Genomic DNA, 16,075 nt, shown 5'->3' with positions numbered 1-16,075 from the left:
TTTTCTACACATATGTTGCTATATATGATAATCTATGTAACTGTATTTGTGTATACCTAAATAAAATATAGTTTATCCCACTTATCCACAACTCCAGCCGACCAATCTTTATATTAACATCTGTGTGCCTTCCAAAACAAAGTATTTTGTTAAAAATTCATTAAATGGTTAAAAAAGAAAACAATTTGTAGATGGTTCGAAATAAAAGACTCAACATAAATATTTATACTGATGGTATTTATTAGTTGTGTTGTTGCCATTGTTGCTGTCCTGCACTACTGTCTACGTAAGCTAATTGTTGCTTCCTGTAATTCATGCAATAAGAATAGTTATGTTGCACTTTGCGCTTAATAACGTGGTTAGGGTTCACTTATTTATTGTTCTGTAGTTGTAATACATTGGGGGTGAGAATTTCAGCTTTGTCAGCGTAGTTTCAAGTAATGGAAGATCCCCAGTGGAAATGCGTCATTTTTTTTAATGGGGGGTGGGTTATCCTGGGTATTTTACACACATAATACCATGTAAGGCAGTTGTAATCGTTCAGAAATTGTGTAATTTTTACCTAAATGAACCTGATTTTAAAGGATTTTTCCTGAAGTACCATCCAGTTATCCTGAGTCATTGTGAGTCATTTTATGCAGGTTAGTAAGTTTATTTAGGTACATTTATACATGAGTACAATTATCATACATAATGTAAATTACCTAGGATAACCCCCCACCCCCCCAAAAAATGTCAAAGTGGCTTACTTCCATTGGGGTTACAGGTCTTTGTAGTTAGTGATGTGTGGGAGTGGCTCTTGATCCAAGGAGCAGAACTTGACCTCCCTTTCCCCTCAATGGAGGTTTCTTGATGCTGGTGAGAGGCTCTTGATCTAGGGAATTGGATCTTTGCTCCAGTTTCCTGAATTAAGCCCAAATACCTCCCATCACCTTCCTACAGGCACTGTATAATCCTACAGGTTTAGCACTCCCCATGATTATTATAATAATTTACTTCCCTTTAGAATTAGATCAAACATGAATGCCTCCCAATCCCCAGGCTTTATGACCCCTATGGGTTGAGCACTCCCCTGATTAAAATAATTGTATAATATACAAGTTACAGGGCTCTTATTCCAGGAAATTTAAGCTCTGGTATCAAGACTGGTGAAGTGATCTCACTCATGTTTCCAAGTCACTAATCAGTCATGATAATGATTGTTTCGGATTAATGTATAAATATTTGCAATAATTTGAAAGCCTATAGTATGTATAGCATTTCAGGAAAGTTCTATATAAAAGTATAGTGAAACTATCAGCAAGCACTGACCTAATCTTAACTTAAACCCAGCAGCCAGGTAGCAGAGTTTATGGGGTAGCAACTTGTTTATAGGTTAGGGTAGTTTAGGTTTAGCTTGGTTGTATAACCTTATGATGATACATATTTAACCGCAACTAAGCAAATTGAAAATAAATGAACACTTCATGTCTGGCAACGTAGTTCAATAGCTAATTTACATTTGGGCACTTGACTGTGAGTTATATATCCTTAGTCATTTTTATATCACTTGTGATGACTGCATCAATCTAAGAGTTTCCTTGGTGGAAACCTGACAGGCAGTAAGGTAGAGGCTTGCCAGCATGATGCATTGAAAAGTATTGTAAATGCAGCTAAAGCAGTACAGCATTTATTATTCAGAGGTAAATCAAATAAATCTAATACAGTATTCCAAATTGGTAAGCTAGAGGTTGGCAGACAGCAATAATTCAGAGAGTCACTTCCATGCTGTCATATGAGTGTAATAAAACTGTTTTGTTCTCTAGCAAGATTTCTGTTTTTTTTTTTTTTTGGCATTTCCCCATGAATATAATACTGTCTATCATCTGGTAGGAGCCTAATAGTACATTCAGTGCATACTTAGTTTTACTTTGCTGTGTCTTTTTAATTGGTCTTATTCCAGTATTATTTCTTTCTTAATTTAGGCCTGGTCTGAGACTGGGTCATGGTGGTGACATGATGGTCTGAGACTGGGCCATGATGGTGATATAACAGTCTGGCCTGGACCATTATCAAATTGTTGTGACAACCATTTTTAAGGACATACTAAAACATCATCATAAGTTTGCTAAATGTGGGTTATTCATGAATACCTGGAACATTATAAGAGTTTTGATAACATAAGTGAGCTGTAAAAGGGGGCTTCAGACACTGAAGAAATCAGAGGGGAAAAAAACATCCATGTATTATTCTAACACAATCTCTTTTTATCAGGAAAAAGACTGGCAATGTTGCTCATCCTTTCCTCTTGAAAAAGCAAATAACCTCATAAATGAATGGTCAAAACATCCAGGCATGAAAACCTTCCATCTCATGTTAGAAAAAAATTAGAGAGTGCTTCTGAAGAAATGTTGAAACTGATTAATTTTATGAGCCAAAATATTGATGAGAGTGATTGTCTCTTCACTGAGTATGAATTTGATAATGCATTAACTAAAGGTCAATCAACTGCTCCTGGACAAGGTGAACAGACTGACTGATGTTGTAGTGGCCAGGCTTAGGCTTGGTTGCAAGTACTTCCAGCAGTTTGGGAGACACACACATGATGATCAAACTAAATGCAAATTATGTGATCAGGCATATGGTCACTGTCTTGAACACTATGTGCTTAATTGTCCACTTATTGAAGAATGTATAGTGTCCCAACATACGGCTACCTTATACACACTATAGACTTTAGGCATTTTGGGTCTAGGCTGATTCTATACGATGTCAGTGTACACAATAGTTGAACATATGAACTATACTTAAGGATGATAACAGATTGTAATGCATTGCAAATTATAGTAAGTCACAAATCACTGTAATTGAAAGAATCAATAATGGTATAGTACAACAAAAGAGAAAGAGAAGATCAAAATAGGGAAGATCAATAAAGTGAAAGAGGAGATCAATCGATCTGTATTCATGTGATCTACGGATTCTGATGAAGCATATTTACAAAGGAAAAAGTGTTTAACAGAAAAGGCGCTCAAGTCTTTTACTGTTAACTCTCAGAATTCGGAGAGAACGTGAACACAAAAAAAATTTTTTTTGAACATCAGTAAGTTAATATAGTAAACACACAGTTGCAGTACTCTCTAGACTAGATTATCTATCTATAGAGATTATTTACATTTAATTCCAACTCTGTTAGAGTGAGATTTACATATGCAGAATGGTTATCATCTCTGGGGGGATCAAATTCTGTTGCAATGGATGACACATGCAATGGTTGAGGAGGATCTAAATTGGTATTTACGAAAGATACTTGGGGATTCAATTTTCTTCTTCTTATTCTTTTTAGTAATCTTTACAGGAAAAGGGGTTACTAGCCCATTGTTCCCAGCATTTTAGTTGACTTTTACAACACGCATGGCTTACGGAGGAAAGATTCTTATTCCACTTCCCCATGGATATAAAAGGAAAAGTAATAAGACCAAGAACTATTAAGATAAAATCAAAGAAAACTCTGATGAGTGTGTATAAATAAATGTGTACATGAATGTGTAGTGTGACCTAAGTGTAAGTAGAAGTAGCAAGACATACCTGTAATCTTGCATGTTTATGAGACAGAAAAAAAGACACCAGCAATCCTACCATCATGTAAAACAATTACAGGCTTTTGTTTCACATTCACTTGGCAGGACGGTAGTACCTCCCTGGGCGGTTGCTGTCTACCAACCGTCTTCCCCTCTGATTTGTGAAGCGGGAGCTAGAGCTCCCGCTTCACACATGGAGGGCCCGGGTTCGATTCCCGGCGGGTGGAAACATTTCGACACGTTTCCTTACACCTGTGGTCCTGTTCACCTAGCAGCAAATAGGTACCTGGGTGTTAGTCGACTGGTGTGGGTTGCATCCTGGGGGACAAGATTAAGGACCCCAATGGAAATAAGTTAGACAGTCCTCGATGACGCATATATATATGGAGTCAAAAAACGTTATCTATGGAGGCAAAGAAGGGAATGTATGAAAGTATAGTAGTACCAACACTCTTATATGGGTGTGAAGCTTGGGTTGTGAATGCAGCAGCAAGGAGGCGGTTGGAGGCAGTGGAGATGTCCTGTCTAAGGGCAATGTATGGTGTAAATATTATGCAGAAAATTCGGAGTGTGGAAATTAGGAGAAGGTGTGGAGTTAATAAAAGTATTAGTCAGAGGGCTGAAGAGGGGTTGTTGAGGTGGTTTGGTCATTTAGAGAGAATGGATCAAAGTGGAATGACATGGAGAGCATTTAAATCTGTAGGAGAAGGAAGGCAGGGTAGGGGTCGTCCTCGAAAAGGTTGGAGGGAGGGGGTAAAGGTGGTTTTGTGGGTGAGGGTTTTGGACTTACAGCAGGCGTGCATGAGCGTGTTCGAATGGAGTGAATGGAGACGAATGGTATTTGGGACCTGACGATCTGTTGGAGTGTGAGCAGGGTAATATTTAGTGAAGGGATTCAGAGAAACTGGTTATTTTTATATAGCCGGACTTGAGTCCTGGAAATGGGAAGTACAATGCCTGCACTCTAAAGGAGGAGTTTTGGGTTATTAGCAGTTTGGAAGGATATGTTGTGTATCTTTATACGTATATGCTTCTAAACTGTTGTGTTCTGAGCACCTCTGCAAAAACAGTGATTATGTGTGAGTGAGGTGAAAGTGTTGAATGATGATGAAAGTATTTTCATTTTGGGGATTTTCTTTCTTTTTGGGTCACCCTGCCTCGGTGGGAGGTGGCCGACTTGTTAAAAAAAAAAAAAAAACTTGGGGATTCCTCATTACAGGTCTCCCTCAACATTCGCGAGGGTTAGGGGGTCAAGAGCCTCGCGAATGTTGAAAAACCGTGAATGTTTGGTGCCCCAATATATTGTAGGGAAATATATTACAATACTGCTTCCTTAACTTGTTGAACCATGAATAATCATAAAATACATGAAAACGTCGTAAATTGTACTAAATATATACTACATGTTATGCCTTAATAACGTATGTTATTTAATAACATGTATGTTAATAACATGTATGTTATTAACATACATGTTATTTAGCAACCAGGCCCGGTGGCATGGTGGCTAGAGCTCCCGCTTCACACACGGAGGGCCCGGGTTCGATTCCCGGCGGGTGGAAACATTTCGACACGTTTCCTTACACCTGTGGTCCTGTTCACCTAGCAGCAAATAGGTACCTGGGTGTTAGTCGACTGGTGTGGGTCGCATCCTGGGGGACAAGATTAAGGACCCCAATGGAAATAAGTTAGACAGTCCTCGATGACGCACTGACTTTCTTGGGTTATCCTGGGTGGCTAACCCTCCGGGGTTAAAAATCCAAACGAAATCTTATTTTATCTTATCACAGACTCCACCACTGCCTCCACCAATGCCTCCACCAATGCCTCCACCAATGCCTCCACCACTGCGAGTCCCTACTACCCTCCCTCCGACTCCCGCAACTGGCAGCCAGCCCTCCCACCACTCAGTGTGGTGAGTGTTTTGTTTGTTCATTATTTGCTATTAAACTACAGAATAAATAATGTAAACCCATTCATGACTGCATATTGGAATGGCTATTAGGAAAGGTATTAGACGGTGACATCATGTGTTTACTCTTGAACACAGCAAAGAATCGAACATTTCTGCTATTGCTAATAACAATAGTAATAATAATAATAATAATAATAATAATAAATACTATATAATTGAAGAAGGAAATTGTACAAAAATACGAGGGAGTGGTTGACACATTGTCAGTGTGACTTTGTTTATGCTGGAGTGAACATTAGTCTCCCTGCTCTTCCAAACATTTCACAATAATTCAGCGGTTGAGGCAGTGGTATTTAATAACATATTTTTTATTATTATCACACTGGCCGATTCCCACCAAGGCAGGGTGGCCCGAAAAAGAAAAACTTTCACCATCATTCACTCCATCACTGTCTTGCCAGAAGGGTGCTTTACACTACAGTTTTTAAACTGCAACATTAACACCCCTTCTTCAGAGTGCAGGCACTGTACTTCCCATCTCCAGGACTCAAGTCCGGCCTGCCGGTTTCCCTGAGTCCTGGAGATGGGAAGTACAGTGCCTGCACTCTGAAGGAGGGGTGTTAATGTTGCAGTTTAAAAACTGTAGTGTAAAGCACCCTTCTGGCAAGACAGTGATGGAGTGAATGATGGTGAAAGTTTTTCTTTTTCGGGCCACCCTGCCTTGGTGGGAATCGGCCAGTGTGATAATAATAAAAAATATGTTATTAAATACCACTGTCTCAACCACTGAATTATTGTAATAACATATATGTTATAAATAATAATAGTACATATTATTAATAACATGTATTATTATTAACATGTATGTTATTAAATACCATTGCCTCAATCACTGCCTCTACCACTCCAGTCACACTCAATCTACAAGCACCAAACACAATGAATTATTGTGAAATGTTTGGAAGAGCAGGGAGACTAATGTTCACTCCAGCATAAACAAAGTCACACTGACGATGTGTCAACCACTCCCTCGTATTTTTGTACAATTTCCTTCTTCAATTATATCATATTTATTATTATTATTATTATTATTATTATTATTATTACTATTGTTATTATTAGCTGTAGCAGAAATGTTTAATTCTTTGCAGTGTTCAAGAGTAAACACATGATGTCACCGTCTAATACCTGTCCGAATTGCCATTCCAATATGCAGTCATGAATGGGTTTACATTATTTATTCTGTAGTTTAATAGCAAATAATGAACAAACAAAACACTCACCACACTGAGTGGTGGGAGGGCTGGCTGCCAGTTGCGGGGGTCGGAGGGAGGGTAGTAGGGACTCGCAGGTGGCGGGAAACTTAAATATGATTTGGCGGCTGGGAATTTGGTGGCTGGGAATTTCGCGGTTGGGAATTCGCGAATGTGTGAAGCCCGTGAAAGTTGAAAATGTGAATGTTGAGGGAGACCTGTACTTGTTGTGTACGTAGGGAATAATGACAATCAGGTTGTTCGTCTGTCGGGTTGTTAGAGGAAGAGGGTACTGAGTCAGGAGGACTGTCAGAGTCTGTCTCACTTGTCTGGATATTAGGAACCTTGTCATCACATACTAACTTCATATGATCTAAATGTGATTATACTGACCAGTACTGATTTCTCTAACTTTATACCTATTGCCACTGACATGTTCAACTACTCAATATGGACCAACAAACTTTTGATTGAGCTTAGGCATTGAGGATGTTTTATTAAAGTTAGTCAGCATAACTCTTGAACCTACTTTAATTTTGGTTGGCTTTGTTCGAGTATTAGTGACTTGTAAATTCTGCTGTTGATTTCTGAAGTGTTTCTCAGATTGTTCTAAAACCACCTTGAGCTAAGCTGATACGAGTTGCTATGAAATCATCAGGATTGTAATTTGGTTTTGGAAAAGGATATAACAACTCATATGGTAAATGCATAATGTGGAGTGTCACCAATAGAAGTACAGTGGACCCCCGCATAACGATATTAATCCGTTCCTGAGAGCTCATTGTTATGCAAAATTATCGTTATGCGAATGAATTTTCCCCATAAGAAATAATGGAAATCAAATTAATCCGTGCAAGACACCCAAAGGTATGAAAAAAAAAAAATTTACCACATGAAATATACATTTTCCTACACACAAAGAGAAAGATACATGCACAATAGTAGAGTAGTACATGCACAATATATATTGTGCATGTACTACTCTACTAAATGAAGAATAAATGACACCTTTATTGAAGATGCAGCAATGACTGATGAGACACTGTGTCCTGGGAGTGCCTTTTCCTCATGAGTACTGTAGGTCTTGTTTGGCATTTTCTTCCAGAACATGCCTTATCACACTGTGTATGCCACTACGATTCTTAAATCTCTCAAACCAACCTTTGCTGGCTTTAAATTCACCAATATGAGCACTATTTCCAGGATTTTTTTCCTGTTCACCTGGGTGTTAGTCGACTGGTGTGGGTTGCATCCTGGGAGACAAGATTAAGGACCCCAATGGAAATAAGTTAGACAGTCTTCGATGACACTGACTTTTTTGGGTTATCCTGGGTGGCTAACCCTCTGGGGTTAATTGTTTCTTGGTATTCTCAATAAGCCACACCAACAACGGTGCTACAGCAGCAGCAGCAGCAGCAGCAGCAGCAGCAGCTGACAGTGCTACAGCAGCAGCAGCAGCTGACAGTGCTACAGCAGCAGCAGCTGACAGTGCTACAGCAGCAGCTGACAGTGCTACAGCAGCAGCAGACGATGCTACAGCAGCAGCAGACGGTACTACAGCAGCAGCAGCAGCAGCAGCAGCAGCAGATGGTACTACAGCAGCAGCAGCAGCTGACGGTGGTACAGCAGCAGCAGCAGCTGACAGTGCTACAGCAGCAGCTGACAGTGCTACAGCAGCAGCAGACGGTACTACAGCAGCAGCAGCAGCAGCAGCTGACGGTGGTACAGCAGCAGCAGCAGCTGATGGTGCTACAGCAGCAGCAGCTGACAGTGCAACAGCAGCAGCAGACGGTGCTACAGCAGCAGCAGATGGTACTACAGCAGCAGCAGCTGATGGTGGTACAGCAGCAGAAGCAGCTGACGGTGCTACAGCAGCAGCAGCAGCTGACAGTGCTACAGCAGCAGCTGACAGTGCTACAGCAGCAGCAGATGGTGCTACAGCAGCAGCAGATGGTACTACAGCAGCAGCAGCAGCTGACAGTGCTACAGCAGCAACAGCATCAGCAGTTGACCATGGTACCACAGTATTTCGATAATATTTCTCACCCTTTTTACCACAGGGTTGGCACTGAAGCTTTCTTGGGGCCCATGGTTACTTATTTTGCAGATAAAATCACCAAAAACACTGTAATAATACGAAATGTTCCGATTGTATGCTTGGATGTTACCGCGGAGGCTGGCTGGTAAACAATGCCACCGGCGGAACATGTGAGGCTGGCTCAGGCCACACATTAGACGCGTCTCGGACGAATAGCGTTGAGCGGGTTTTTTAGCGGTATACAAGGCAAAATCTTAGCGATAAAATGTATCGGTATGCGGATTTAACGTTATGTGATGCCAACGGTATGTGGGGGTCCACTGTACGTATTGTAAGCAGAATTTATCGCACACTGGACCTCAGGTATAACTTCATCCCAGGTTACACTGTTGGGATTAACCCTTTGAGAATCCAGAGGCCAAATCTCAGTGTGACAGCCAGGGTTCAAGAATTTAAAAAAAAAAAAATTCTTACAGAATTAAAGATTATGTTTTTCTAGAGGTAATAAAACAAAAAATAAAAATTTTCCAATCAATACTTTCCAAGACATAGAGGCATGAAGTTGACCCTCAACGACTGGGTGGCGGCAACATCGGCGACTTCTGTAAAGTCACATATTTTTTATTTTACTTTTTTGTTACTTTTTCTTTTCTAATTTTTTTCTAGTAACATTTGTGACCCGTGAGACCAATATAATGCATAATGTACATATATATGTACACTTGTTGTCAACACAATAACTGCACTAATATTTTCGTCATTATAGTGTTCATAATGTTTGTTTACAACAAAAAAAATGCAAAAATGTTGTATATTAGTAATGTTCTATTATATCTTTACATATGTACAGTCACTGGATATGTTCCTAAAACTGCTGCAGTCTGTGAAAGTCTTTGAAACAAGGTGTCATGCACAGTGGTGTCTTACTCGTCTGTGGACCAGTATGACTTTATATTATGCTTATAGACATGAGGCATAAGCATTATTGTTGCAAAAAAGCAAATACATTTCAGCCACAGTTGTCTCCTTCCACCAGTGGATGACGATGCACTTTGTCCTGGACTGGCCGAGTCAGTGGCTTAGGCTCCAGTTTGGGCTGGTGCCACATGCTGTACGCTCACATGCTACATGCACGTGGCACCACCACCACCTACTGACGCATGTGGTGTATCCATCCCAATTGTAGCCACATCATCGTCACTTTCACTGTCTATTCCAGGTGTAGGGCCACAGGATGTACTCAGTCCCCTTGCAATGTACCATATGGTACAGATACAGGGACCCCAATGGAAATATGTAAGTCACTTCATCTGACTTTTTTGGGTTATCCTAGGATCTTTATATATATGCTGCTATGTATGATAATCTGTGTAACTGTATTTGTGTATACTTGAATAAACTTTATTACTCACCCAAGCGCATGTGGGGTCGTAAGTAAATAAGTGTATTCAGGTATACACAAATACAGTTACATAGATTATTATACATAGCAGCATATGTGTGGCGAACCTAGGATAACCCAAAAAAGTCAGACAGTGTGACTTACTTCCATCAGAGTCCCTGTACCATATGGTTCAAAACCATAGAATTCCTCTTCAGATTCACTTCCATCAGTGTTAGAACTGTCACTTGGGGAAAAAGAGAGTCCCAGTTTGCCTGGGAGTGAGAGCTTCCTTGCCACAAGGCATGATGAACAAAGCATACTGAGATGGCGTTCCCACAATGCAATGTGGATACCCCAGCTTCTTGTTTACTGCGCACACTGACCATGCAGACCCATTCTCTTAGATGTAAGCCTACCAGCCTTCTTGTGCTAAATTTTAAACCACTAGAATTCTGGCATAGTTCTGTGGCTTGGACCCTGGCTTCAATGATGTAGAACTATGTGACGGACCCTCAAAGGGTTAAGTGCATTTCTAATTCTGTATATTATACAGGATGTTCCAAAATCTCCATACATAGGGAAATTTAGCAGTTTTAGTAGAATGTAACTATTTACAGAATATTCTCTACATGATATCTATTTCTTTGTAAGCACACATGGATGCAGCTCTCTCATTCTTAGTGTGTGTACTTGCATTAACACATTTAGTCTGCAACACTTCCATTTTTTTTTTAATTTTGCAGTAAGTTTGTTGTGTGTGATGTGCTTAACATGTTTCCTTTTAAAGTTCATTGCAACCTGGCGACAGCTTCCCGATCCGGCCATGAGAATGATTTCTGTACATTTTTCTTTTAACAAAGGCATTTTTAAAGGGTATCTAAAAAACAGAAAAGAAATTAGCTATGTATGGAGACTTTTGGGACACCCTGTATTATGTATGTAATACCAACAAGTAGATGAGTAAGGTACATTTGCAAGAGTTTGGCTCCTCAGTGACAAAGATACAGCTTACTCATCTAATGCCATGTACCATTGCTAGTAGCCAAAGCAAGCCATAGTACTATACGAGTTTTTTTTTTTTTTACAATACCCACAATTTCTTGATTAATAAAATATTAGGGCCTCATAATGCAAAATGAGCTATTTTGATGAATTAAGCGCTGTATTATGTATTCTTTTAATTTGGGTTGAATGTTGTCTGCAGAGCTTGGAAGGTGTCGCCAGGATGGTGTGCATACCTTGCATCGTGGTGCCAGTTCTTCTCTTTATCTGGCACCGTTTCCTGCAACCAGTTTTCCTCACATTTTGGAATCCTTGGAGAAAAGTGACAGCTGGGACAGAAAAAAAGGGTGAAGAGAAAGAAGCCCCAAATGGGTGTACAGCATCAAATGGAGCAGCAGTTGCCAATGGTGATCTTATGTGTCCATTTTCTGGAAAAGAGACAGGGTCATCTGAAGCAGTAATTGAAGATAAGAAAAATGATTGAATGATGGGAATGCCTGCATTAGAAACATTTATATACAGTAATGTACAGATCAGCCATCACTAATCTGGCAATCAGTTATCCGGTTCCATCAATAATCCAGCACTAATTTCGGTTAGCATAATTTCAAATTTCATCATTATACTGACTTAGAAATTGTGCAGATGGTTGTAAATCCACAGTAGCAAGCCAGTGGAGGATGAAAATGAAGATGTAGTAGAAAGTCTCTCTCTGTTGATAGGTTAATTAAGTGTATTCTAACCTAGCCACTCTGTAATCCGGCAAACTCATTAATCTGGCACACTACAGGTCCCAATGACGCTGGATTAGAGATGGCCGACCTGTATATGTATTCAACTGGAGGAACTTGGCTATTATATGTGCTTTTAAGCATTACACATTTGTTGACACAGTAGAGCTGTATCAACAAATAAACCATGTACAGTGCAGGTACAGCATTTCTTTAATATTTTGTGTATTGTATCATGATGCTGCTATGTACTGTACTATATATTTTTGATCAGTGATCTTGTACATTGCTCATTCTCAAGCATTCTGGATTACTGATGCTCTATTGTAGTTGATAATTATATATTTGTACCTTGAGGATGTGTATTCCTACAGAAAGTTATTGTTTCACAGGCATTTGTAATATATTTTATTTTGCAAATGAAAACGTCTGCCTATTATTGTATAGATAAAATCAAAAGTATGTAGATGAGTAGTTAATTTTTCTGCCTTTTTTTTTTTTATCTTTATCACTAAGTGTGAATTTCCATGAAAGGTCTTTCTGTGACAGCTATTTGTTTGCTCATCATCACCTATATAATGTAAAGGAAACTAGAAGATGACTTTTAAATCTGTACCTTCAAAGCTGATTATTTAATTATTTTTCATTTGTCTAATGTTTTCATGTGTTGCTGAATAGCAATAGCAATTGAAAATATGGAAGGACAGCAGTACTTTGTACAGCTTATTGCCTAGCAGTTGGCACTCATACTTTAGCTCTTTCTCAGAGAATAAAAATTATTTTGTCTTTTGATGCAGAATACATACGAGTGAAGAAAAAACAGAAAGGCACAATAACGTGACTAGAAAAATATACAAATAACCCGCGTATAGGAGAGAGGAGCTTACGACAATGTTTTGGTCATCATAAGCTCCTCTCTCCTCATAGTATGACTTTGTAAATGGTCCGAGTCAAACTGAAACGTTGTCGTAAGCTTCTCTCTCCTATGTGTGGGTTATTTGTCTGCATATGAGTGTGTTCATACATTATAAGCCTATCACTATCTTTAAGTGCTTGAATCACAGCTCATAAAGGAATCCATAAAGGGCTTACCCACTGTTAATATTTTTGCACTTACATTTATCAGGACTCTTAACCCTTAACCCTTAAATGGTTCAAACATATATATACGTGTTTTCAACATCTGAAAGTATGTAAAAAAATGTAGATCTTTTTTTTTTTGTTTTACGTGTGAAAACGTGTAAAAAAAACTTTTATCTACATTTTTTTTTGTTATATTTGAAAATATGTAAAAAAAAGTAGATCTACTTTTGTAGCACTACGAATTTGAACGTTGATCTGTTTGGACCGCTTAAGGGTTAAACTGTCCAAACGTAGATCTACGTTCACGTGCGTAGCGCTCCGGCCTTGATTTTCCCCATTTGAAAGTATTTAAAAAAGAAAAGTAGATCTACGTTTGGAGCCCCCCGCATGTGGACATAGATCTATGTTTGGACAGTTTAAGGGTTAATGGAATAAAAAGGTACAATGATATTGATTTACACAGGGTGCTAATTGCTGTTTGTATTTTGTTCTTGATGGTATAAGGTACATACTGTACTAATGTGCTGTTTAACCCTTTGACTGTTTCAGGCCCCTTTCTGAAACTGTCATTCTGTCGCTAAAGTTTTGAAAAAAAAAAAAAATTATTTTTTCTTATGAAATGATAAAGAATCTTTTCCTGATGGTAATGACACCAAAAGTTCGAAATTTGGTCGAAAACTCATGGAATTACGCTCCCGCGAAGTTAGCGGTCTCGGCGACATATGCGTATCAGCGATTTCGCCGACTTTAAGCCCTATTTTCAGCGAATTCCGTTGTTCCAGTTGACCAAACTCATAGCTATTTCTTTAGAACTCCATTTTATCTATCAGCTGAGTACAAGAAACCTCCCATTTACTAATTTGGACTACCCAATATTGTGGTCAGAAATTGGCAATTTGGCCAATTTCACGCAAACTAAAAAAGATGCCAATTTCAAAATAGGGTCCAGAATAAACAAGGTAGACATTCTTGGCACTAAAATAACATATCCTCTGTTCATTAGTCACATCTCTAGGCCCCTCTTATATTATTATTGCTTTCTATTTTGATTTTTTATTCATACAAAAAAATACAAAATTTACTGTTATGCAGACTACTGCATTGTTGTAAAAATGGTAAAAATAATATCAGTGCACTAGTGAAAGAATATTAGACTCCCCAGTTGACGTGTATTGGACGTGTGGTGTGATTTGTTTACTCCTAAACATTGGTAAAAATCGAACATTTCCGCTACTTTGAGCTCAGTTTCAAGGTCGTTTTCATCGTCAAAGTAATGAAAATCATCTCTATTTCTGTAATATGTTTTCCATTTTATCACCTAAGACCATGAAAACGCAAATACATCGATAAATACTGTACGAAAATACACCTCAAAGTCGGCGTTTTAATCCAAAAAAACGATCAGTTTTTTTTTTTCTCATTACGCACTGTGTGCTGCAGGATTTTTTTTATGTGGTGCACACTGACCACACAGACCCATTCTCTCACATGTGGGCCTACCAGCTTTCTTCCGCTTGATTTGAAGCCGCTAGAATTATTGAGTATATACGTATACGTCAGAAACACTGGCTCGTAAGACGTATATATACGACCAAAACAGTCAAAGGGTTAATCTTGAATTTTAATTGTATGATTTCACCACTTGCGAAACAACTTGGTAGCTAGTAGAACATTGCAGAAAATTTCATGTTTCCTTTGTTGACCTGTCACTGGTAAAACTCTTGAAATTAGAAAAAAACATAATTGTATACAGTATAAGTTAATGTTATATTCCTTCATATATTTATACGTATACAGTACATGTATATAAAAGTATGAAATTTAAGAAGTACTCCATTGAGTTTAAATATTTACTATATTTATCTTCAAAATTAAGCATGTTCAACATGTTTAATTTTATTTTATTATTTGTTTCAAATATTATTTCTGTGTCTTTATTGTTTTTCATGCTGCTTGATTGTATTCATGCCCACTACTTCATAAAATATTAAACTGAATTTGTGTTGTAAGAATATATTTATCAAATTAAAATTTTATTATTCACCTGTTTGGAAGAATTAAAAATGCCTTTATTACAAAAATTGTGCATTTTGTTGTCTAATTTTTTTGCACATTGCTTGATTAGATATACTTTCTGCATAACAAAAATCCAATGTGATTGATGCCAAGCAGTAGCGCTCTTACATATATTTTACTGATTTTAGAAATGTAGATTGTGTATAATACTCTATATATATTAGATATTACCTAGAGAGAGTTCCGGGGGTCAACGCCCCCGCGGCCCGGTCTCTGACCAGGCCTCCTGGTGGATCAGAGCCTGATCAACCAGGCTGTTACTGCTGGCTGCACGCAATCCAACGTACGAACCACAGCCCGGCTGGTCAGGTACCGACTTTAGGCGCTTGTCCAGTGCCTGCTTGAAGACAGCCAGGGATCTATTGGTAATCCCCCTTATGTATGCTGGGAGGCAGTTGAACAGTCTCGGGCCCCTGACACTTATTGTATTGTCTCTTAACGTGCTAGTGACACCCCTGCTTTTCATTGGGGGATGTTGCATCGTCTGCCGAGTCTTTTGCTTTCGTTGTGAGTGATTTTTGTGTGCAAGTTCGGTACTAGTCCCTCTAGGATTTTCCAGGTTTATATAATCATGTATCTCTCCCGCCTGCATTCCAGGGAGTACAGGTTCAGGAACTTCAAGCGCCTCCCAGTAATTGAGGTGTTTTATCTCTGTTATGTGCACCGTGAAGGTTCTCTGTACATTTTCTAGGTCAGCAATTTCACCTGCCTTGAAAGGTGCTGTTAGTGTGCAGCAATATTCCAGCCTAGATAGAACAAGCAACCTAAAGAGTGTCATCATTGGCTTGGCATCCCTAGTTTTGAAGGTTCTCATTATCCATCCTGTCATTTTTCTAGCAGATACAATTGATACAATGTTATGGCCCTTGAAGGTGAGATTCCTCGACATGATCACTCCCAGGTCTTTGACGTTGGTTTATCGCTCTATTTTGTGGCCGGAATTTGTTTTGTACTCTGATGAAGTTTTAATTTCCTCGTATTTACCATATCGGAGTAATTCACCTTGTCTATAAAAGACAAGGTAAACTATAGA

General features: G+C 38.8%; 1 protein-coding gene and 1 long non-coding RNA gene across 3 annotated transcripts in view; both read left to right on the top strand.

The window, feature by feature from the left end:
* Nucleotides 1-175: 175 nt before the first annotated feature.
* Nucleotides 176-16,075, top strand: part of LOC128690022 (cotranscriptional regulator ARB2A homolog) — an 83,076-nt gene continuing 67,176 nt past the window's right edge. Inside the window, exon 1 of one of the 2 annotated variants that reach the window (XM_053778537.2) lies at nucleotides 176-286. In XM_053778537.2, the coding sequence (XP_053634512.1) occupies nucleotides 232-286 (55 nt within the window). In that variant the 5' untranslated portion in view covers nucleotides 176-231. The remainder of the gene's footprint in view (nucleotides 287-16,075) is intronic. The other variant, XM_053778536.2, reaches the window with a different exon arrangement.
* LOC128690023 (uncharacterized) lies at nucleotides 291-14,997 on the top strand. The gene is made up of 2 exons (XR_008407249.2): nucleotides 291-358; nucleotides 11,355-14,997. It is a non-coding gene; the product is annotated as an uncharacterized lncRNA (long non-coding RNA).

Source organism: Cherax quadricarinatus, chromosome 25 (assembly GCF_038502225.1).
Source record: "Cherax quadricarinatus isolate ZL_2023a chromosome 25, ASM3850222v1, whole genome shotgun sequence".
NCBI classification, from domain to species: Eukaryota; Metazoa; Arthropoda; class Malacostraca; order Decapoda; family Parastacidae; genus Cherax; species Cherax quadricarinatus.
This window is presented reverse-complemented; position numbering and strand designations above follow the sequence as displayed.